The sequence below is a fragment of the Somniosus microcephalus genome, chromosome 23 (genome assembly GCF_052327205.1).
Source record: "Somniosus microcephalus isolate GS21.2 chromosome 23, FLI_Smic_1.0, whole genome shotgun sequence".
In the NCBI taxonomy this organism is placed as follows: Eukaryota; Metazoa; Chordata; class Chondrichthyes; order Squaliformes; family Somniosidae; genus Somniosus; species Somniosus microcephalus.
Window position 1 is genome coordinate 32,222,800 of NC_141009.1, and position 23,065 is coordinate 32,245,864.

The 23,065-nt window shown below is 40.7% G+C and overlaps 1 protein-coding gene across 11 annotated transcripts in view; it reads right to left on the reverse strand.

Moving 5' to 3' along the window:
* znf618 (zinc finger protein 618) overlaps positions 1 to 23,065 on the reverse strand; it is a 113,189-nt gene that overhangs the window by 18,619 nt on the left and 71,505 nt on the right. For 10 of the 11 annotated variants that reach the window (XM_085965748.1, XM_085965741.1, XM_085965740.1 and 7 more), the window contains 8 exons: positions 20,657 to 20,734; positions 20,099 to 20,143; positions 13,110 to 13,199; positions 9,332 to 9,412; positions 6,413 to 6,502; positions 5,052 to 5,138; positions 3,759 to 3,800; positions 3,450 to 3,533 (listed from right to left, as the gene is read on the reverse strand). In XM_085965748.1, the coding sequence (XP_085821874.1) occupies positions 3,450 to 3,533; positions 3,759 to 3,800; positions 5,052 to 5,138; positions 6,413 to 6,502; positions 9,332 to 9,412; positions 13,110 to 13,199; positions 20,099 to 20,143; positions 20,657 to 20,734 (597 nt within the window). The remainder of the gene's footprint in view (positions 1 to 3,449; positions 3,534 to 3,758; positions 3,801 to 5,051; positions 5,139 to 6,412; positions 6,503 to 9,331; positions 9,413 to 13,109; positions 13,200 to 20,098; positions 20,144 to 20,656; positions 20,735 to 23,065) is intronic. The other variant, XM_085965746.1, reaches the window with a different exon arrangement.

The following is a 23,065-nucleotide window of genomic DNA, read 5'->3' on the forward strand; positions in this document are numbered from 1 at the left end:
CACTTTATCATCCGGAATACTTTAATAACCGGCAAAATAGATATATCTCAATACAAAACAACACCTCAATAACCGGTAATCTTGCCGATTCTACCATACATTTAACGGAACATTCTGTAGGTGAGTACCCAATTATACAGTACATTTCTTGATTTTTTACAGTTGTTTGTTAAAAATTGCCTTGGTAGGTATACCTCTCCGTTATCCAGAATTTTTCATCAACCGGCACCATCCTGGTCCCATAGGTGCCGGATAAGAAAGAGTTTATTGTATATAGTTTCTAGATATGCAATTGTTAATTTTATGCTTTGGAGAAAAAAAAATTGAGCAAGTATCCCAACATAAATTAGTGTAAAATCTGATGTGCAGTTAGGGTTGCGAAGGGGTGGAAAGTTTCCGGAAATTTTCCACGGGAAGTTTAGCTTGGGAATTTTGCCCAAAAAAGCACATGCTAGCATATTGTTTTTTTTTGTATTTCTTTCATTTTTTTTCCCCCCACAGGTCCTCTCTTAAAATTACTAACAGAGATAGAATCTTAATTATTAAGGAATTTCTTAATTAATATATGTTTATCTTCTTACTTGGCTTGTTTTAATAATTACAAGTTTTGTGTGTAACTGTGAACAAATGTGTCCTGATTGGTTGGATGAGTGGATGAGCAATTAGCTCCCTCTATTGGTGATGTAGCATTGTGCGTGCACAGGTCATGCTTCCATCACATGGAGCATCAGGAAAAATTTACTCACCCTGTTGCAATCGTGCTGATCGACCGCAGTTCGACACAGAGACGAATGCCTTTTATTTCTCTGCATAGAACAATGCCATGTTTACCGTCGGATGTGTGGATACATTTTACCCCAGGCATTAAAGATGGAAAGACTGTATACATGTTCCAGCACTGTACAAAGCCATATGTAAAGAATGCCACAAAGATGCAGCAGCATTTATCCAAATGCAATAACTTCACTCAAAGCTCACAGCAGTCAGCCCAGAGTTCCTCTGCTTCCATTCAAGATGATGATGATTCACATTCAGCATCAGGCTCCTTATCAGCAACTCCTGGCCCACTTGGAAGGTTCTTTGATACAATGGATAACCATAGCCAGAAGAATGCAGACGAGTGCCTTGCTCAAGCTGTATATGCGACAGGCTCACCCCTTATGCTCATAGCCAATGTGTACTGGAAGAGATTTTTCAATGTTATTCACCCTGCATACTGTCCTCCCACCAGACATGCTTTGTCTACTTATTTGCTGGAGGCTAAGTATAACAGAGTCCAAGGAAAGCTCAAAGAAATAATAGAGATGGCAGACTGTGTTGCAGTTATCTCAGATGGGTGGTCAAATGTACGAGGGGAGGGCATCGTAAACTATATCGTCTCCACTCCTCTCCCAGTGTTCTTCAAGAGCACAGACACGAAGGACAACAGACACACAGGCACATATATTGCTGATGAGCTGAAAGCGGTCATCAACGATCTTGGATCACAAAAGGTCTTTGCAGTAGTTACTGACAATGCTGCTAATATGAAGGCTGCTTGGGCTCAAGTGGAGGAGGCCTACCCTCATTTTACGTCTATTGGGTGCACAGTTCTTGGGCTCAAACTGCTCCTCAAGGACATTATGGGTTTGAGAGCCATGGAAACACTGTACAAGAGAACCAAGCAAGTTGTTAAGTATGTCAGGGGAAAACAGGTAGTTGCAGCAACTTACAACTCCAAGCAAATGACAAAGAACAAGAACACCAGACTGAAGCTGCCCAGCAACACTAGATGGGGTGGCATTGTCATAATGTACAACAGCCTTCTGGAGGGCAAGGAGTTGCTGCAAGAAATGGCAATATCCCAGTCTGGAGATATGGAAACCACCATCAAGAAAATACTGCTGGATGATGTGTTTTGGGAGAGTGATTAGCAGCCTTAAACTACTCTCACCAGTAGCATCTGCAATTGCTCAGATTGAAGGAGATGATGTTGTCTTGTCAGATGTTCTCAGGCTTTTTGCTGATTTAAAAGAACAAATCAGCATTGCCCTACCCACGTCCCTGCTGCTCAAAGCAGAGAAGGCAATTGTTCAATTCATACAGACGCATCAAGAATTTTGTGTCAAGCCGATTCATGCTGCGGCATACATGCCGGACCCCAAGCATGTTGGGAGACCAATACTTTCTAGAGAACAGATCAACAGCGCTTACAGTGTGATTTCTATCCTCTCACGCCACCTCAATGTGGACGTGGGCAAAGTTCTGGGAAGTCTGGCAAAGTTCTCTACCAAGCAAGGTCTTTGGAATGGGGACGGGATATGGGAATCATGCAAGTATATCAGTGCACATACCTGGTGGAAGGGACTTTGTGCATCCGAGGCCCTGTCACCCATTGCATCGGTGATACTCCAAATCCCACCTTCATCAGCGGCCTCTGAACGAAACTGGTCACTTTTTGGGAATACGCATACAAAGGTGCGCAACAGGCTGACTAACAAGAGAGTGGAGAAACTGGTGGCTATCTGGGCGAACCTACAACTTATTGAGCCAGATACAGAAGTGTCCACCACACAGCTAGACAGTGACACAGAGGAGGAAATGGACACGTTAGAGTCAGAGAATCAGGAGGAGCAATGATGAGTAGAAGACTCAAAGGGACAAAATAAGGACAAATTACAGGCTAAATAAGCTGACGCTCTTTTAATTTTATTTTAAATGGGTCTTTTTTGTGGGGGTTCAATAAAGTTCAAAATTATAACCTAAATAAAGTTTTGAAAGCCTGTTTTTATTTGTATGGAACAGTATGTCTATTTTGATGACAAAGGTAATATAAGGGTCAGAGACAAAAACCATCAGTGTGCAAAATAACTCAAAATTCCCGAAAATTCCCATGGAAAGTTTCCTCTTAAAAATTCCCAGAATTTTGCAACCCTATGTGCAGTCACATCTTCAGTCAATAAAAAGCAAAAATGTTCATGTCGCCAGCAGGTCCTTCCACATCTGAAAAGACAGCTGAATTTTTTTGGTGGAAGCTGTCAGAACAAAGGATCTCCTCCCAAAACGTTAATCTGTCTTTTCATATCTTAAAGATATTACATTCAGTAACAGATGCAACAACACACCAAAATAACAAATCAAAATTTTTAAGGAATTCACAATCATAAAATTGCAGTGATTGGTATACATACATTTATGCCAGTTATATAATACAATACAAGTCACAATGAATCATCAGCCAAGTCTATGAATTTCCCATCTTGATAGCTTAGCATACTCTTTGGTATCTAAAGGATATCTGGGTGAAGATAAATGCTACAAGACAGTGAATTATCGTAATTATGCATAAACATACAGTGCAAATAAATATGTTCATTGCTACATTAAATGATTTTGAGGCGTGAAGTCTAATTGTAAAAAGATTGCATTTTTATTATTCTAATTTGTACAGCAAACACTTTATAAATTACCTCTTGCTCTGCTATTATGTGCCTGTTGTCTTAAACAGGTGCAGTGTTTATGCTCATTTCCACAGCTCTGACATGTGGAGCCATCTGCAAATATTAAACAAACCATAACTAGTATGCAATTTCCATAATTTTTTCACCAGCAAAATTATTTTTTCTGAGAACTTGTGTTCAAGCATTGATTTTCACTTCATTTTTAAAAAAATAGGATTTATTTATTTTGTAAGAATACATTTTGCTGCAGTTTTAAATATCAAGCTTCCATTGAAAGTTAAAGCAAGACACACTGCAACAAGATCCAGTCAGACTTACTTTTCACAGAAGACAGATTCGACTTCTGTACACTGGCACCTCCTGTAAAACATTTTATGGAGATAAGTGCATTTACTTTAAAGAGACATTCACAATGCAATATGCAGACAGAGCCTAAGTACAGCAAGTTAAGTTTGTAGTGATGCTGTAGCATGCAAGATGTCCATTTGTTCCTACACAGCTCTGTAATACAAATAAGCTTTTCTAATTATACTGCTATATTCTACAAAACAACCTATACTTGTAGAAAATCACTAATGAATGTGAATACAGCCAAATATACTGCATATTTTTTGGATAGCTCACTGCAACAACTTCATTAAAATAGAAACCAGCAACTTTAAAATGGTACGAAAAGCATTTGGAACCCATTTAGAGTCATGGGTCTACAAGTCCAATTTTTATTAATTTTTGTTTGAATGGCCATGTGACGACTGATGTACAGTTTCCACAGTGGAGGTACCAACATTGTGGATGTCCCACAGTGGAAGCCACAAAGCAACAGCTCTTGTGCTAAATTAGTATTGACCCCAGCCCCTCCGTTACCAGCTCTGGTGGGGCGGTTGGGGGGGGGTGAGGTGAAAGAGAGGGGGTTACGCCACTGTTTTAACTGGTATTAAACTGTGGAAGTGCCTCCAGAGAAGAGTGAAATAATTTAAATAATAAGCTTGGAAATTTCAGAAATTGCATGCAAAAACAGGGTAAATATTGTGCTGAGTATCCAATCACTGCACTTAATGGACATTTACTCGATATTGGAGATTTGCGTTTTTGGACTATTCGGTGCAAATTGCTGCCCACACTGCAGTCCACCTCGCACAACAACTGCACAAGCTGACTCTCATTTAAATACTCCAGCGTCCATTTAAATGGTTGCCTTTTTGTCCGCAATACAGGGGAGGGATTTTATGCTCCAAAATTCCTGGACTGTGAAAATGTTTCATCCATGCATTCGGCACGGCTAATGACATTCTTGGAACTTTGGTGCTCGAGCGTGCACAGCCAGAAGAGAACCAGGGCTGGAATTTCACGTACAATGCTGGGAACGTAAAAAGCAAGAAGTTGAAGAACTTCTGATTTTCTGGCAGCTGCATGCAATATTCCCACCAATGTTGACTGAAATTTCCAATCATTGTATCCTTGATTTAATAGTGGCAGTTAAAATAGATTAAATGAACTACTTTTTAAAAGGTAGACTTCCAACAATTCACTATACAGATTCCCTTGCCTTCAACACAATGATGTGCCACTTGAGGGATTGTGCTCCACATATATTTAATGCATTGTACGTACCGCTAGAATTCTGAGAGCTGTTGTTATTTTCTTCACATGTATTTGGCAGTTTAGCTTCACTTCTTTTGACAAGAGGACTCTCTGCATCTGCACATTTTTTTGAGAAATGTAATTAAGATTTCTTTAAGAAACGTGTCGTGCCCTAAAGAAAAACTGAGCATTATGTGGACCATTTCTTTGCTTTTTTTGCTGAAATTGCAGAAGCTTTGTCACATTTAAATTCTTACAATAAAAACAAGATAACATCCTGAAGTGTAACTTCTCAATTTTGGGAAACACATATGGATTATCTGTTTGCTAAAGTGTCACAAGAATGCTGTACATCTTGTAAGACAGTCATGTAGAGAAAATGGTAAATATGTGTAACTTTTCAACACCATGAAGACCTACTATTTCAGGTCTTCCATAAAACCAAGTAGGTGCTTTGTTGGCCTTAGCAGGTGACTGGTCCAGATGCTGACCTGGAGATCCCAGAACTGGAAACGACAGTTTCCAACTGATGCTAACTTTTCCCAGCTTGGATGCTTCCCAATTGCACTACGTGTTGGTCCTAGATGACAATTTGTAGGATTCACTATGTTCCTTTGTATGATCATAATAGACATCTACTGATACCAATGGAATAGTATCCCAGTGCAAGAGCAGAGTTGAAATGAAAGGTCTCCACAGGACTGAGGGAAGCGGGAAATTTAATTAAATTAGGCAAGAGACTGGCACACATTTTAATCAGCTGATGGAGCAGTTTACTCTATCCCCATCAGGGTTTTATTAAAGGGGAATCTCTCTCAAGTATGTTTTCAAAGTCCTAAAAATTACACTTTAAAGGATCCCCCCTTCTTGCAACTTTAATTTGCTGATACAAAGCAGCTGTCTCTAGAACCATCAACCAAATGAATCCACTTGGAACACATTGCTTGCCATCATTGGTGGCAGCATTCCATGGAAGTAATTTTTTATTTTTTATTTTTTTAAGTTCAATCTTTATTATTTTAGAAAAGGAAGTGGTTGGTACAATGTATAATTCTACCTCAAACAAAATCAAAATAAACATATCAAATTATGAAATTAATGTATGTTTTCCATTTACTTCTGTTACAATGTTTTCATGAAAATATTAGTATGTGTATAAATTTAACTTGGCCTTCTCTAGTTACTAAGTATTATGGAGACTTCCTCTGAACAGGAACCAGATCAAATGCCCTGCCCATAACATGCCCCTCACTAACACACTTTTATACATTCCCAAACGTTCAGAGAGGGGCTTTGGTTTACCTGCACGCTTCAGTTAGTTTTATGTTTCATAATCCTACAATATGTTACTTATGCCAAGTGCAAATTTAGGTTTGGAACATCATACATACCAGAGGATGCATGCAAAGCCACGTGTTCCTGGTAAGGAGTGTAATACTTGTACCGTTTGCCACAGTATTCACAGATGTAACTGCCTGTTTCTGGAACAGTAAAACAGAATAGTGAGAACTAACATCCTACTCTCAGTTCTTATGTTTAGTGGAAAAGCTGTTAAAGTCCTCAAGAATGATAAACTAGAGAAAAATACTAGGATCCAGCTACAAGATCAGAGTTAGAATCATGGTCTTGGCTGACATTTATCTCTAACTTGCCCTGGATGGCAAGTTAAATTTGCATTTGTTAGTTTGTCACCAGAAATGAGGGGTAAACCAGTCAAGGACTTCTCTTTTCCTGCAGTACTCAAGTAAAGAAGTTATATGTTATAAAGTAATGAAAATATCCACGGGTGAGGAAGCTGCATTCCTTCAACAAAGGACAATACAGATGCAAACAGATAAATGTAAGTGGATGGAGAGACTGTAAGCACCTCACATTGCATCCTTTCTTCTTGCAATTCATCATACACGGATATAAATTTCAAAATGTTCCAATACTAATATTGGTGTATTTAATTAATATAGTATATACATGTGGTGATTATTCCTTGATTAGTAAAAGTATTGTGATTCGTTGTTTGTTAACTGCCTTGGGATATGTGTTGTAATCTCATTGGTAGTTGATGATCACATGATGTGTTGTGGCTACCTTAAATTCAGTCCTTTTCTAGCTTAGTTGGGAATGGATGTGGAAAGATATGCTGCTGATTTTAAAGTTAATAAAGCCTAGCTTTGGAAGGCAAATCTATTCTTTATTTAAATATAAAAATTGCAATTATGGCACACGCTGGGTACCAATAATTGTTAACATGTCCAGCTTGGCAATGACATTTAAATTAAAATGCTGAGAGAATCTGAACAAGTTCACAAATAATAAATGACCGAATAAAATATGCTAGGCCCAACTTTCAACCCAATTTTACTTTTGCCACAAACTTCAGCAAACTTATGTGCCACTGGGGAGATTTCTTAGTTTACTTTCCCTTGGTTTTCACAATTTCCAGCTTAGTTTTCAGCATTAGAGAAAGAGATAGTAGACACCTACTGCATAGTTATGGCATTCAACTAGGTATTTCACATTTTAAAATCTCTTTTAAAAATAAGCTTTTAGTGATTCGTGCTTATAAGAAAAACAAGAATTATCTGACTTGTGTTCAATAAATTAAGTCTGGTGGAATATGAGTACTCCAGTCATAAAAATTGGGTTAAAACACCTAAAACAGATTTTTTGGAAATTCATTTCAAAAACTTGACTGCCACATTGAGGGATCATATTTTGATGACCTTGCTTTCTTCCCAGTGGCCAAATAAAAACCATGTCCTTCTGCCTAAATTTGTCTTGATATTATGTGGCACTCGTAAAAGTCAAGGTAACATGACACATTAACAATTTAGCAAACTGTCACAAAAAATGATTATTTCCTCCTGCAGATTTAGTGGACTGGACTGAGCTGAGCAAAGCTGCAGAAGTATTTGCTGGATCTCATCATCCCAACTGGAGAGTTCCAAAGAACATTAAATCCATACAATTACAGTTAAAGGCGACCTTAATTCTACATAATCAAAATATTTCAGTGAGATGTTAGCAAATATATTGATGTTCTCTGTGCTTTTGCTTTCACGTTTAAAACTATATCATAGATTTATCTGCCTATAGACTGTCCAAGTAGAAAGTCTTCCTGAGCTGACATTAATGGAGCTTTCTATCCACAGGCCCACCTCTACTCACATCTGCAGCAGAATTTCATAATTCAAGATCAACTGTACACAACACAAAATACAAATAAATATCAATTTTACTCTACAAAACTCTTACATCAATGTTACTGACGATATCAGAATATAGTCCCACAGAAGCTATTCTGAAACTGTCCATATTTGCAATCTGTGTTTTAGATCACCTGCTGGTATTAATGGTGCCATTTTAGCCTGTTGTTCAAGTCGCACTTAGTCGGTATTATTCAATAATACACCAACCCGCTATTGCATTAGGCATTTAGAAATCACACAGGGAAGCCAGGGAATGGGGCCTGGGCTGGCAGTTAGCAGAGGAAGAATGGAGGAAGGTATGGAAGCAAACCCCTCACAAATACCAGTTGCCGTAGAATGTGAAAGGGACAACTTAATAGTGGAGAGTACAGAACTACCCCCAATGCTTCACAAGTTACACCTATCTCTGTGGGATGACTGTTGGAGGGGCGTTGGGATAGAAAAATCACAACATTACACATATTCTGGTCATTCCCTGCATTCAGACATTCTGGACAGCAGCCCTGAAGCTAAATGAGATTCTCAATTCCTACACACCCAGGCGGTCTGTGCCGATGGAGCCTAGCCACTGGAGAAAGAGCTCCCCCGGGAACCCTGGTAAGTTAATACAGCTGTCAGTAATAGCTGCATGATGCCAACCCCCTCCATAGCATATGCAAGAAACACTTGTGGGAAACATGCCAGCCAGAATGTTTAACGTAGAGTCTAAGCCTGGAGCTCTGGAAGTACTACACAGTCTGGAGCCCTTTTCTTAGAACCTACTCTACTCACAGGAAGGTAACAATTGGTTAACTTGGAATGCCATAAGCTATCAAAGGTTCTCTTGCATTCCGTGAAATATGCATATATGCTAACAACCTAACCCCGAGACAACTGCCCCTCCCGCAACACCGCCATGCAGGCAGGATCTCTGAAATGTCCTCAATTCGGCTGTATACGAAGGACACCTTCAAATTACCCTGACCCTTCCAAAGCGTGTGGTCTCCAACATGCAGTTAACTATACAAACAACCTCTTGCGTCAATGTCGAAGTACCACGTAATGAAACTGTATGGAGACTTCCCAAAATGCATGTATATTTTCCATTAAAAAAAGAAATCATACTTGATCCAGGGCTGCGGACCGTTTCTTCCACCTGTTCAGTTTTCACCTCTGCTGGTGTCTCAACTGCATGATCATAAGGATCTATAATTAAGAAGCAGGTTAATTAGTTTATTTAACAACACAACACTGAAAGAACAGCATTAATTTATGCAACAGCTTTCCAACCCGTCAAGAATTAGTTTCCTCTTGCAGTTCAAAGTGTGTTTTGGAGGTCATTGGTGGGGTGTGCCCTTTCAGTATCAGCACCACATAACAGTAATATATCCTGAACTCACTGCAATATTCACTACAGAAGCAAGCAAATAAAGTGAATGCCAGTATAGTCACAACTAATTTCACTGCATAAGATAAGCACTTACAGTCTACAAGTAAATCAAGGGTCTTAGCTGTGTATAGTTCACAGCACTGCAGATTGATACCTACTATGCCTACAAAGTAAATGCCAAGATTTTAATTAGCAGCTTTCAGGGAAAGATGTACAGGGTCACTTTAATTTGACTGACTCCAAGTTCAGTTTGGGTAAAATCAAATACCTAGCCATTTGGCCAGGTGAAATTGTTGACTGGTAAATAAGATTAAAACAAACAATTTTTGGTAGAGTAGAACAGGTGATCTGAATTCAACAGTGAAGTGGGTGAAAATCACATCATCCATGCAAATCTTCACATAGCTTTGAGCAAAATGAATCGTAAACTATATTTACGTGCTCTTCTGTTTGCACTACATTAATTTTTCGTTTAAATAATAGTTTTACAATTATGATGTATCTTCTGAATAAGGTGAAAAGCAACTTGATTCTCTCTCTTCCCCCCCACCCTGCCCCACCTCCCCCATTTGATCACTCAGTGATACTATCAAGCACACCCAGGTCAGGTACTGAATGGTCAGATTCACTATGAAGTTCACTTTGCTCTGTCTAACAATGTGCCTCAGCCTCAAACGCAGAAGAGTTATTGCTTACTGCAGCAGAGTGAGGTTTTACATTTTCCAAGCCAACCATCCTCACTTTCGGGTGAGGCTGCCAATTTGCTGACAGTTTTGTCCTGTGAGCCCCTGCGCTTTAGGAAATGTATTTAAATGACCTAAACTTATTCTACAAGTACTATCTTAAGATTCAGAAGAAAGAAGATAGGGTTATCCCTCGGATCCTAGAGGTGAAAGGACTTTGGAGCACTGTGAGCAGTTCTGGGCACCACACTTTAGGAAGGATATATTGACCTTGGAGGGAGTACAGTGTAGATTTACCAGAATAATACCTGGACTCAAAAGGTTAAATTACACGGAGAAATTATACAAACTAGGGTTGTATTCGCTGGAATTTAGAAGGTTATGGGAAGATTTGATTGAAGTTTTCAGGATATTAAGGGGAACTGATAGGGAATCACAGAAACCCCACAGTGCAGATAGAGGCCATTTCGGCCCATCGAGCCTGCACCGACACATATCCCACCCTATCCCCGTAACCCCACGTATTTAATCCCCCTAACACTAAGGGTCAATTTATCATAGCCAATCAACCTAACCCGCACATCTTTGGACTGTGGGAGGAAACCGGAGCACCCGGAGAAAACCCACGCAAACACGGGGAGAATGTGCAAACTCCACACAGACAGTCACCCGAGGCCGGATTCGAACCCGGGTCCCTGGCGCTGTGAGGCAACAGTGCTAACCACTATGCCACCCCAACTATTTCTGCTGGTTGGGGAGTCTAGGACTAGGGGGCATAGTCTAAAAATTAGAGCCAGGCCTTTCAGCAGTAAGTTAGGAACCACTTCTACATGCTAAGGGTGGTAGAAGTTTGGAACTCTCTTCCACAAACAACAATCGATGCTGGGTAATTTAAGTCTGAGACGAATAGATTTTTGTTAACCAAAAGTATTAAGGGAAATAACAACAGAAAATGCTGGAAAAACTCAGCAGGTCAGGCAACATCCGTGGAGAGAAATTTGAGTTGACGTTTCGGGTCGAACCCTTCTTCCAAACTGGAAGGAAAAGATAGATCGGAGGCAGGGCTGCGATCGGACAAAAGAATAAAAGAAACAAAAAAGAGACAATAAAAGGTGTTAGAAGCTAGATGAGATGGTAATAGGCTGAGATTGGGTGTAAAGTGTACTGGCTGGGCAAGGGATAGCTGCCAGGTGTGAGAGCGAAACAAAAGGAAAGGGGGGGGTGGGGGGGAAAGGAGTGGAAAAATTACAAGAAAAAATGAAATACGGGCCGAGGTTATGATCTGAAATTGTTGAACTCGATATTGCGTCCGGAAGGCTGCAGAGTGCCTAATCGGAAGATGAGGTGCTGTTCCTCGAGTTTACGTTGAGCTTCCGTGGAACAATACAAGAGGCTGAGGACGGTGAGGTCCGAGTGGGAATGGAGCGGTGAATTAAAATGACAGGCGACCGGAAGCTCGGGGTCACCCTTACGGACTGAACGGAGGTGTTCCGCAAAGCGGTCATCCAATCTGCGTTTGGTCTCCCCAATGTAGAGGAGACCGCATCGTGAGCAGCGAATACAGTATCTTCCTTGTACTGTATGTCATAGACACTGATTCAGAAGGAATTGTAATCATTGTACTCTATGTAGCCCATTCACTCGTGAGCAGGTAGTATCGAGTTCAACAATTTCAGATCATAACCTCGGCCCCTATTTCATTTTTTCTTGTAATTTTTCCACTCCTTTCCCCCCCCGCCTTTCCTTTGGTTTCGCTCTCACACCTGGCAGCTAGCCCTTGCCCTGCCAGTACACTTTACACCCAATCTCAGCCTATTACCATCTTGTCTAGCTTCTAACACCTTTTATTGTCTCTTTTTTACTTCTTTTGTTTCTTTTATTCTTTTGTCCGATCGCAGCCCTGCCTCCCGATCTATCTTTTCCTTCCAGTTTGGAAGAAGGGTTCGACCCGAAACGTCAACTCAAATTTCTCTCCACGGATGTTGCCTGACCTGCTGAGTTTTTCCAGCATTTTCTGTTGTTATTTCAGATTCCCAACATCCGCAGTATTTTGCTATCGTAAAAGTATTAAGGGATATGGGGCAAAGGCGGGTATATGGAGTTAGGTCACAGATCAGCTATGATCTCATTGAATAATGGAACAGGCTCAAGGGGCTAAATGGCCTACTCCTGTTCCTATGTTTGTACGAACTCACCATCAGAAGTACTTCATGAGTGATTAGAAAGGAAAGTTGTTTAGAATCCAGTTGTGATTTACAGCATTGTTCCTGGATTTTTCTTGTGCATTGATATGAATATGTCAGATGAAAAATGGCACGTAAACAAGTACACCTTAATGTAGTGCAATAAGCTTTATTTGCCACCCCCAATTACTCCTACCCTACTTTTATATAGCTCAAAAGTACAAAATCTAAATTTTAAGGACAAAATCTATAATTACATGTACTGGACACAAGTACAAAAATTTCACACACACATTTAAATTTACCATGGATAGTAAAGCATAAAGAATAAGTAGGGCTTGACAAACAATATAATGTGATTTTCGAACATTTAAGAATCACTAGTTTCTTATGATTTCTGTGCTTTATATAAGTTCTCACTTCTTTATTGCAGACAAAGATACAAAGCTGAGAGTTCTTTTTAATGCAGGTATTTTCAACTTGTTCCTGCTTTTATTACTTGTAGAATGTTTTGATTTTAGTATTCAGTGAAATTTTCTCCAACAAATTTCAAGGTGGCATTTATTTTAGCCCCAATTAACAGCTATATGCATCTTCCCATATCCATCAACAAACTTGAGCAACTACAGTACTTTGCAAATACATACCATCTACTGCATGTAAATCCCGGTGTTCCTGGAAACAGCTATAATATTTGTATTTCTTGCCACAGATGTCACACATATATCTAAAATTCTCTGGAAACAAGGAGGGAAAAAAAAGGTCATTAATTTGGTTTGCTTCCCATTTCCTAAACCAAAAAGCACTCGGATAATCTTAGGGAATTAAGTACTATGGCCTAGAAATTCGGTGGGCTGCGCCACCAGTTAGCGCCCAAAGAGGGCACTTAGTAGGTTTAGCGTCACTGGCCACGCCTCCCACGAAATTTAGTGGGGCGCTAATGGCGGTGTTAGCCGGTAGCGCTGCGCCGCCACCGATGACGTCATCGGTGTGCGCAGCGCCCCGCTACCGCCTCAATCGCGAAATTTGGTAGCGCCCCCCCCGCTGTAACGCAGGTCGCAATTTGCGACCGGTTCAGGGGGGCCTACCTGCGGCGGTAAAGGCACTGAGGTGCGGGGCGGCCATTTTTTTTGCTGGCTGCCTGCCAGCACCTCTTCGCGCAGCTGTCCCTGGCCTCCTGAGGCCCCCCCCCCCCCCACCTCCCCCGCGTTGTGCCGGCTGTCTCCCAAGTTGCCGGCACTCGCGAACTCAGATCGCGCTGCAGCAGGCCCCTCCCCTTTAAGAAGGGGAGGAAGGCCTGCAGTACCGCAGCGCCACGTTGCGCTGCGATTTTCAGCTGCAGCGCCCCAAGATGGATGCGGGGCGCCTCGAGTAGTGCCACGCTTCCGTTTGGGGCGCTCAAACTGAATTTCTGGCGGGTGCTCGCGGCTCCTTCCGGGGCGGTACTTCCAGCGCCCTGGCGAGACTGGCGCCCGAATTTCTAGGCCTTAGACTTTCACAAAGTAGTTTTAATTTTGTGAAACTGCTACTGCACTACTTGTCTCTCTCTTCCTACAGTGCTCTCTTTGTCGACATTTGCAGCATTTTGGTAGGTGGTGCATGAGGGGTAGGGTTGTCAACTCTGGTCGGATATATTCCTGGAGGTTTGATCATGTGACAACTGATCACATGACAGTTGGCCAGAGTTTGAAAATGTTATTACATTTAGCTTATAAAGGTTGGGTCCCCTGTAACTGAGTGTCTTTGCACACGCTTTTGTTGCAAAGTGTGATCTTCACTTTTCTCCTGGGTTGCTAGCAACAGTGCCCGGGAAGTTCATCTTCCATTCCAGGAGATTTCTGGACAATCCGGAAGGGTTGTCGACCCTACTGAAGGATCAACTAACCTGCTAAGAGTCATTGAGCAGGCTCATACACAAATCATAGTCACTGGGTCAAGATACTGAGGGAAGGAGGGAATGGCTGGCACCTGAGGGTCAGCGTTTTCGAGGGAGAAGTTGTTTTCCAAGGGGCATGGTTGTTAACAGTCAACAGGAATTTGACTGACACTCATGCACACTGACACTCACGCACACGTATACCATGGCAGAATGTTAGAAGAAATATTAGACAGAGACTCCACATAGCCTCAAAACTTGTTTAATTTTCTCTTCAGTTGGTCTGAACTGGAACAGCCTGTACTTAATACCAAACAACCAGCCAGAGAGTTATGGAAGTACAGGCAGTCAAATTGTATACTGGAGGAGAAAACCCAGCTCCTGTCCCTACCTTTTTTCTGGAAGTTAATGTGCTTTTTTGTTGGTTAACCTGCAGAATCAGTGCGCAAGACATGAACAGGCGCGTAGGCAAAAACACGTGAGCATGAAGTACCTTGCTCCCGGTTTGTGTGTGGCAGTGCCCAGAAGATTTGTCTTCCATTCTAGCAGAAAAATCAACTCAAAACCAGACAGACTAACATGACCCTATCCTCAACTTTCTGTCTGACCTGAAGTGCACGTATTTCTTGTGTTTTGAATGTAAATTCGACTTAAAAGGCTCACTGGAGACTCAGCAACACCATCCTTTCTTATATTACTACTTTCCATCATTTCAGGCATTGATATCAAGTCCTCTGGGAGAGCTCCGAATAGACTGGCTAAAAGTTACATGCTGTGGGAATTCAATGCAAACAACACTGTTGTTTAGTGTCAGAATGGTCCCTGAGGCAAAAATAAATTCATTTCTAAAATCGGGCTGCTAACTTCGACTGGTGCAGACATCAAGAAGGGTGAACTGCAATTTCAATTGAAGTAATGCTGCCGAAATGACACACAACTCAATTGAGCAACTTAAACGAGGGAAAAAAAAGCTTCAAAAACTGTGCATCAATTTCAAGAGTGCGTGCAGGAACGGTGAAGAAATGTGAAAAACCTTTATGATGCAGATTTTTAAAAAACTCAGTGAAGACCAACAGCAACCAAAATAATGAACCCTACAAGATTAACAGCAAGTTGAAGATTTGTTTCCAGGTGTGATTTACTGAGCTGAAACAGCAATTAGGGAGGGGGCTGGGGGGGGGGGGGGGGGGGGAGGGAGGGAAAGAGGACAGAGGTAAGATTCCAAAACTACGGCAGAAGAGTGGGCTGGAGGAGATCATGCAGCTTGTCTGGCTGCCTTAAAAACAGCAATGTTGCCATGATTTCCACTGTCTGGATGGCAACCCTTCCAATCGCATGATAAATGATTAAGGAACTGACAATAATAATACAGGAAACTTTGTGCTATCCGGCACCGACGGGACCGAGCTGCTGCCATTCCCTCAAAACTGCCGGACACTCCAGAGTTAATGTTGAAAGATACGGAGATTTTTTATCTCCGTATCCGACAACAAACACTGTTGCTTAGCAACAGCTTCTAAACAGTCCGGTGCAGCTGCAAGCGTCTGTAGCTGAAGCTGTTGCTATAGCTACAGACCTTGCAGTGCTTGACTGGGGGAAAAAAAAGCAAAGAAAAGAAAAGAAAAGAATAAAAAACAGCTCCTGATTTTTGCCAGTGGCTCCAGCTTGCCGGATGGTTCGCCTCCGGATAACTCAAAGTTTCCTGTAGTCTACAACTAGACAAGATGAACCAGACAGCAGGATTATAAAAATAGAGCTGCAGATTTCAATGAGCATAAAAATCATAAAAGAAAATATGCTTCTTAATAATGTTACCCTGACATACGAGTCCAGTTATTTAACAAGAACTAGGTAGCTTGGTCTCATCCAAAGTTGGTTGAATTACCTTTCAAACTTCAATGTTGGATATATATTGCATTAATCCTGGGTGATGCTGGATAAAAATGGATAGGTTTTTTTTTACATCGTTTCACAAAAAGTTTTTTTTGATGGTGCTTATACTATACACACTTGCGTAATTCCACTGCGACCCATTAGAAAGTCATATATTTGGCTTCTTAAAAGAAAAGTAAGAAACTGAAGTACTTTACTATAAAGCATGTTCCCTGTCTGGAGCAATTCAGGATGCAAGCAAAGAACTAAAATAACATCTGTCCTTTGTTGGCAAAATATGCCAATGAAACTATTATCGAATAGATCCAAGATATCCTGACCTGGTTTATTCACCAGATCAGATCAAGATATCTTCCATCTCTCACTCCTCCTCTCAAGAGTTAAACTCAGCGCTCTGCTACACCATACATAATTACTGTTCTGGCACAAATTACTAATACCATACTTATTCCTCAGTTCAAAATCCAAGGCCTAATATTCGAAACAAATGCATACACAAAAGCATAAGTCACATCACCTCTATTTTCAAAACATTTGTAAATGTCCAGCATTTCAACATCCATGCAAATTATTCAACTTAAATTAATTCATAGTATTGATTATATTCTGTGAACGACATGAAGGATTAGTAAATTTCAGTCAGCTAGGAAAACTGCATATTTCAAAACCAGACAGACATCATCGCTCCCCCTCCCCCCCACTCCCCTGAAGTTATCATTTAGTTACAGGAAGAGACAACTAGCAACAACTAGCCATTAAAAAAGAGTTGCATTTATATAGCACCTTTCACAACCACCAGACGTCTCAAAGTGCTTTACAGCCAATGAAGTACTATTTGAAGTGGAATCACTGTTGTAATGTGCGAAACGCGGCAGCCAATTTGCATACAGCAAGGTTTCACAAACAGCAATGTGATAATGACCAGATAATCTGTTTTTGTTATGTCGGTTGAGGGATAAATATTGGCCAGGACACCAGGGATAACTCCCCTGCTCTTCTTCAAAATCATGCCATGGGATCTGTTACGTCCACCTGAGAGCAAACGGGGCTTTGGTTTAATGTCTCATCAGAAAGGCAGCAACTCCGACAGTGCAGCACTCCCTCAGCACTGCACTGGAGTGTCAGCCTAGCTTTATGTGCTCAAGTTCCTGGAGTGGGGCTTGAACCCACAACCTTCTGACTCAGAGGCGAGTGTGCTACCAACTGAGCCACCGCTGATATTTATTATAAATAATGTATCACATGGTATAGAACTGCAGCAGAGCAACAATTTTATTAATAGCTTATTCTGTGAATTCAAGGTGTCTTTCTCTCCCCCACCCCATCTAAACTAACTCAACAAAATCTTTACGTGATTCCTGGAATGAAGAGAACAAATTAAGGTATGCCCCTGTAGATTTCCATGGCCGCAAAGTTAGCTTGTGGAACTACAAAATGTATTTTCTGTCACCCTGCCCACAAATAGAGCCAAACCTCAATACAAATTTGGCACTGACCATTTCTTTAAGCAAAAGATCATTTGTACCCATCAAGCTCATCGGACATATTACAGACATACTCACTGTTAAGTAAACAGAACTGACATTGTAGCGAATTCTTTCAGGTTTCACAAGGGGAAAAATAAAACATATATATGATATATTAAAAATCTAATGTCTGGGCACACTTCCAGCCAACGTTTTGCATGATAAATTCCTTTGTGAACATTGATAATGAAAAACAGTCTATGTAAGCTTGTCACGCTGTAAGTATATCTTCCGCCCTGTAGAGGTGCAGCAGTACCAACATTGATGGGTGGGTGTAATAACAGTATGGCAAGATTAAAAAGGCAGTTCCCATTATAAATGTCGACAAAGGAATTTATAATGAAATATATATAAAAGTAAGGAAAGAATGTTTCATTTTAAAAGAGAGACAGAATTATATCTGTGCAACTTGGTCCAAATATCCCTACCCTCTAAAACCATGTCACCAGAAGAGTGCACTTGGTTCTGACCACCCTGTGTGCAAATCCGCAGGAGACTGACTAGTTGCCAAGAAAAACAGAAAGCTTTATGTAAAGACAAATCAGCTAAACATACTTCTGCTAAGAAAACAGACTGGGGAAAAGTTATTTTCAGCTTGCAGTTTTTGTTCCACGCAAACTCTTATGTTTGTGCAGAGCCTGTTTCTTTGTTTAACGTCCCTCTGTATTTACCCAAATTTGCCCTCCATTTCGAAGTCGTCTCGAGTTACCTTAAGTGACTTTTGTGGATAGCAAACTGGATTAAAAATTGGTTAAAAGGGGCTAAAGAGAGTAGGAGTCCAAAGCAGTTTTTCCACAGTGGTTGAGAGTGGGCAGTGATGCTCCACAGGATTCAATTCTGGAACCACTTCTGTTCACTGCGTACATCATTAATTTGGAAATACGCCTGGAGGGAGTTGCGTCAAAATTTGCAGATGATACCAAAATAGGAGGTATAGTTAATTCTTTTGAAAAGGGATGATAATGAGATGGGGGAATGGGCCAAAAAGGTTGTAGATGGAATTCAATGTCATTTAAGTGCGAGGTGATACATTTTGGAAAAACAGTAACAGCAGATAGAGGCAGGCTTGGTGCTGTGGGGATACAGGTTCACAGGACTAAAGACAACACTTCAGGTTGATAAGGCTGTTAAAAAAAAAAAAAAAGCTAATAAATAGAATTCTAGACTTTTATCACAAGAGGTACAGAATATAAAAATCCTTAATGAGACCTCAGTTAAGAGTACTGTGTGCAGTACTGGGATCCAGACTATAGGAAGGACATTGAGGGTACAATGCAGATTCACCAGGATATTGCATGCTATGAGGAAATACAAATACAAAAAAAAACGTTGAAAATTCTGGGGGGGGGGGGGGGGGGGGTTTGTTAGAACAATGTAGATTTTGAAGCAATATGGTGGAAGCAATGTTCCCGCTAAGCTGCGTGCGGCCACTCAGTCATCTGCAAGGTCCCATGCAGGCCGCTCACTGGTTTTTATAAATACCGCGCATGTGCCGAAATTTACAGGAACCGCGCATTAAAAGAAACAGGCTGCGCAGAACAAAGCGCAGCTTACAGAGAACACTGGATGGAGTGTTTAAAATGATGAAAGGTAAATAGGACAGGGTAGATAGAAGCAGACTGTTTCCAGCAGTTGAGGGCTCAAGAGAGGCCAGAGACACAAGATTAAATGTAACAGATTTAGAACAGAGAGGAGGAGAAACTTACTACACAGAGTTGTGAGGCTGTGGGTTTCATTTCCAGGTTCAGTGGTTGAATCAGAAACTGTGCCAATATTTAAGATTGGATTGGATAGGTGGATGAAAGAAAAGGGGTTGAAGGGATATGGGAAATGTGATTAGAACTATTCGCTCATGTGGAGTATAAAGGCGGACATGGGCTGGTTAGGTCGAATGGCCCGTGTCTGTGTTGTGACTTTATGTACATATTTCTTGAGGGAATTCTGGCTTTCCTTTCTTTGCTTTGAGTCCTGTTATTTAGTGCAACAGACATTGCGCCTTCGGTTTTGTCTCAGCATCTAGCCGTATCCCTTGTATTCTCTTCTATCTTCTTCCTGATACTCTTTTTAAATCTTATCTGTCCTATGTTAATATATCTGGTCATTGATCCGGGTCCTATTTTAAAATAAACAGTGAAGTTCAAAGCATGACTTTTCCCCTCTAAATGGTATCTTTTCTGATGCTCTTCATCCTTAAACCCAGCACCTTGGTTTGCTGCTCTTTAACTCTAGTGTAGCTGACACTACATTATCTCCACTGGCCCCTACTGCTTGCCAGCCATCCATGTTCAAATGGTAGAGACAATACAAGAGTTATTAAGAAAGGAAGACTTGGAGTACTCACTTGCCTGTGGTGAGCTCTCAGCTGATGCAGAGGAAGTTTCATTTTCTGTGGAAAGGAGAAATTTAAAAAATATATTCTTAATTCAGTCTTAGCATAAAATAGTATGCCCAATTATTTATTACACCAAACTATTTTCACAAACAACATTTGGAAGATGATGCACGTGCTGAATAACATCTACTTACTCAAATACTGTAGCTTTACAACAGAACAATAAAAGTATTGCAGTATGCCATTTTGATGCAGTCTGGCCGATGGATATCAAAACTACACTATTACTGCAGTTAACCCTTTGAGTACTACAGGAGCAGTTTTGCTCCAAAAATGAGTAACAAGTTTACAACATTTTAATTTTATTCAACAAACACTGCAAATGAAGAAATGCTGTCAGGTTCCATAGATTCTTCTAATTCTAGTTTATAACGTTTAGGATTTGAAAGCCGCAGTTTTGAAGGTGTTAGATGACAAAGTATGTGCACATTCGGAAAGTTGTAAAGGAAAATTTCACTACTCAAAGGGTTAAACCAATAAATGCATTAAAAAAAAATAAACATGTACCTAGGTGTGCTCTCACATGTGCCCGGAAACAGCTGTAGTACTTGTACTTCTTCCCACAGGCACCACATATATAGGCCCCTGAAACAAAGAAGGAGTCAGACTATATACAGTGGCTGTTCACTGTTCAGGTGCAGTAAGATATAATTTTTTTTAATTTTTTTTTAAAAAAAAGGCCAAGTTGCAAGACTTTCACTTATTGTGAAGCATACCAGCCACTAATTTCGGAAAGTACCTTACATTTATCTTAAACCACATACACTAGCCTCTCACTAGAACTTCCCTTTTCCCTTTTCTGATATAAACAAACTCCACAGTACCAAAGTGATAGAGAAAAACAAAAATATTCATCATGGCTGCAGATACAGCACAATGCTGCAGTAAAGATGCATGTCAATTCAGTAGAAACGAGCAGTGCAGCTCACTGGCAGCACTGCTGTTTTCTGCAGCAATGAGGAGTGGGGAACCAGTTTCTTTCCCAATCTTTCCATTTGATTTTTTTATATACCTGTTTTTGCTATTTATGCATGGTCCTGTCCATATTGAGTTATAACTTAAGCCCTTTTTAATTTAATTAAAATTTATTAGAAACAGATCAGAATGCAGTAACCTGACTAACACCATGAAAGAAGCAGGTCTTCACTGCAGCAAAAATAAAAAGCAAAAAACAGCAAATGCTGAAAAATCAAAAAAAAAACCCAGATAATGCTGGAAACACTCCGCAGGCTAGACAGTATCTGTGGAGAGAACAGACCCGTTTTGGGTGTTACCCTTCATTCAAACTGAAAAAATGAACAATTATTTAAATAGAATCAGAACAAAAGCAAAAAAAAAACAAAAAAGGAAGTATAGGTGGAGTGACCAGGAGACATTTAGATGGCCGAGATGATGCTTACAACAGACGATGTGATGAAGCGCAATAAAAGGAATTAACAGCACAACAGAGACAAAGAACGTATGAATAGCTGAAGCATTGGGAGGTAGGAGAAGGGAGGGGCCGAGAGAAGAGGGGAGGGGAGAGGACGAGAGAGGGAAAGCTGGCAAAATAGCAGGATCCAACAGCCCGAAGAAATGCAATTCAAGTGCCAATCTGCCTCCCCACTCCCAATGCTAACAGCACTCATCCCAAATTGCCAGCTACTCCCACCATAAACAGTGTCAGATATAGTTAACGTCTGAAATTATTAAAATCAATGATAAGTCCAGAGGGTTGCAAAGTGCCCAAGAAAAAGATATGCTGTTGCTTGAGCATTCACTGAGCTTCAATGGAACAGTGCAGAAGGCCAAAGACAAAAAGGTCATAGTGGGAGCGAGACAGGGAATTCAAGTGGCAGGCGACAGGGAGCTCAGGGATACACTTGCAGCCAGAATGGAAATGTTCGGCAAAGCGGTTACCTAATCTGTGTTCAGTCTTCCCAGTGTGCAAGACGCGGCACTGTAAGCAGCAAATACAGTATACTGGAATGGAGGAAGTACTCCCTCTAATCTAGTATTCACTGCTCAAAGTGCAGACTCCTCTACACTGGGGAGATTAAACAACATTAGGGGGAAAGAGGGTTGGTGCTTGGGTTGAGATCCTTGGTCTCAAAAGAGTGCTGGCAGAGGAGTCTGCATCTTTGGTGTTGGACTGTTATTCAGGTCATCAGACCTCACCTTGTTTGACTAGCTTCTATTTTAGACTGGATTTACCTTGCACTGTCTCAGTTAATTCCCATTATGTCTTAAATTTCTTTTATTAAGCTTCATGTCATCATCTGTTGTAAAGATCATATCATCCACCTAACCATCTCCTCCTTTTCTTTTAAGCACATACTTTCTTTCTCATGTGTTTGCTTTTTTTGCCCCCTTCCCCTGTTCTGATTCTATTTAAATACTTGGCCTTGTTTTGGGTCCGATGAAGGGTTTCACCCAAAACTGAACTGAACTTTCTCCAGAGATGCTGACTGATCTGCACTACAGGTGACTTAAATTGACTGTGCTGCCACAGTAACCACAAACATAGGAACTGGCTCGATGAGCTGCCCCAATTCGGCAAAGGCCCTCTTAGTTTACTGCACCAGTGCTATGCCTCGGATGAACTAATTCATAATTGTAACATGCCAAATGCAAAAAACTACACATCAGTGCACAAAGTGGCAATTATTAAAATTTGAGCCCTCTCCTAAATATCATGCATTGTTCATTCCTCCCTCATTAATAAAGAAACCACAAAGAAATCCTGCAGAGAGGGCTTAACATAATTTTGAGGATAGCAACCTATGCTGTTGTTCTACTATAGTACTTAGACTTAATGGATGATTGGAACAAACTAACTTCTATTGTGGAAGTTAACTTTTCAACAATACTGTAGATAGGTTTAACCTTTTAGGAATATACCAGCATTTCTGCACCAAATAAAAACACAGAACAAAA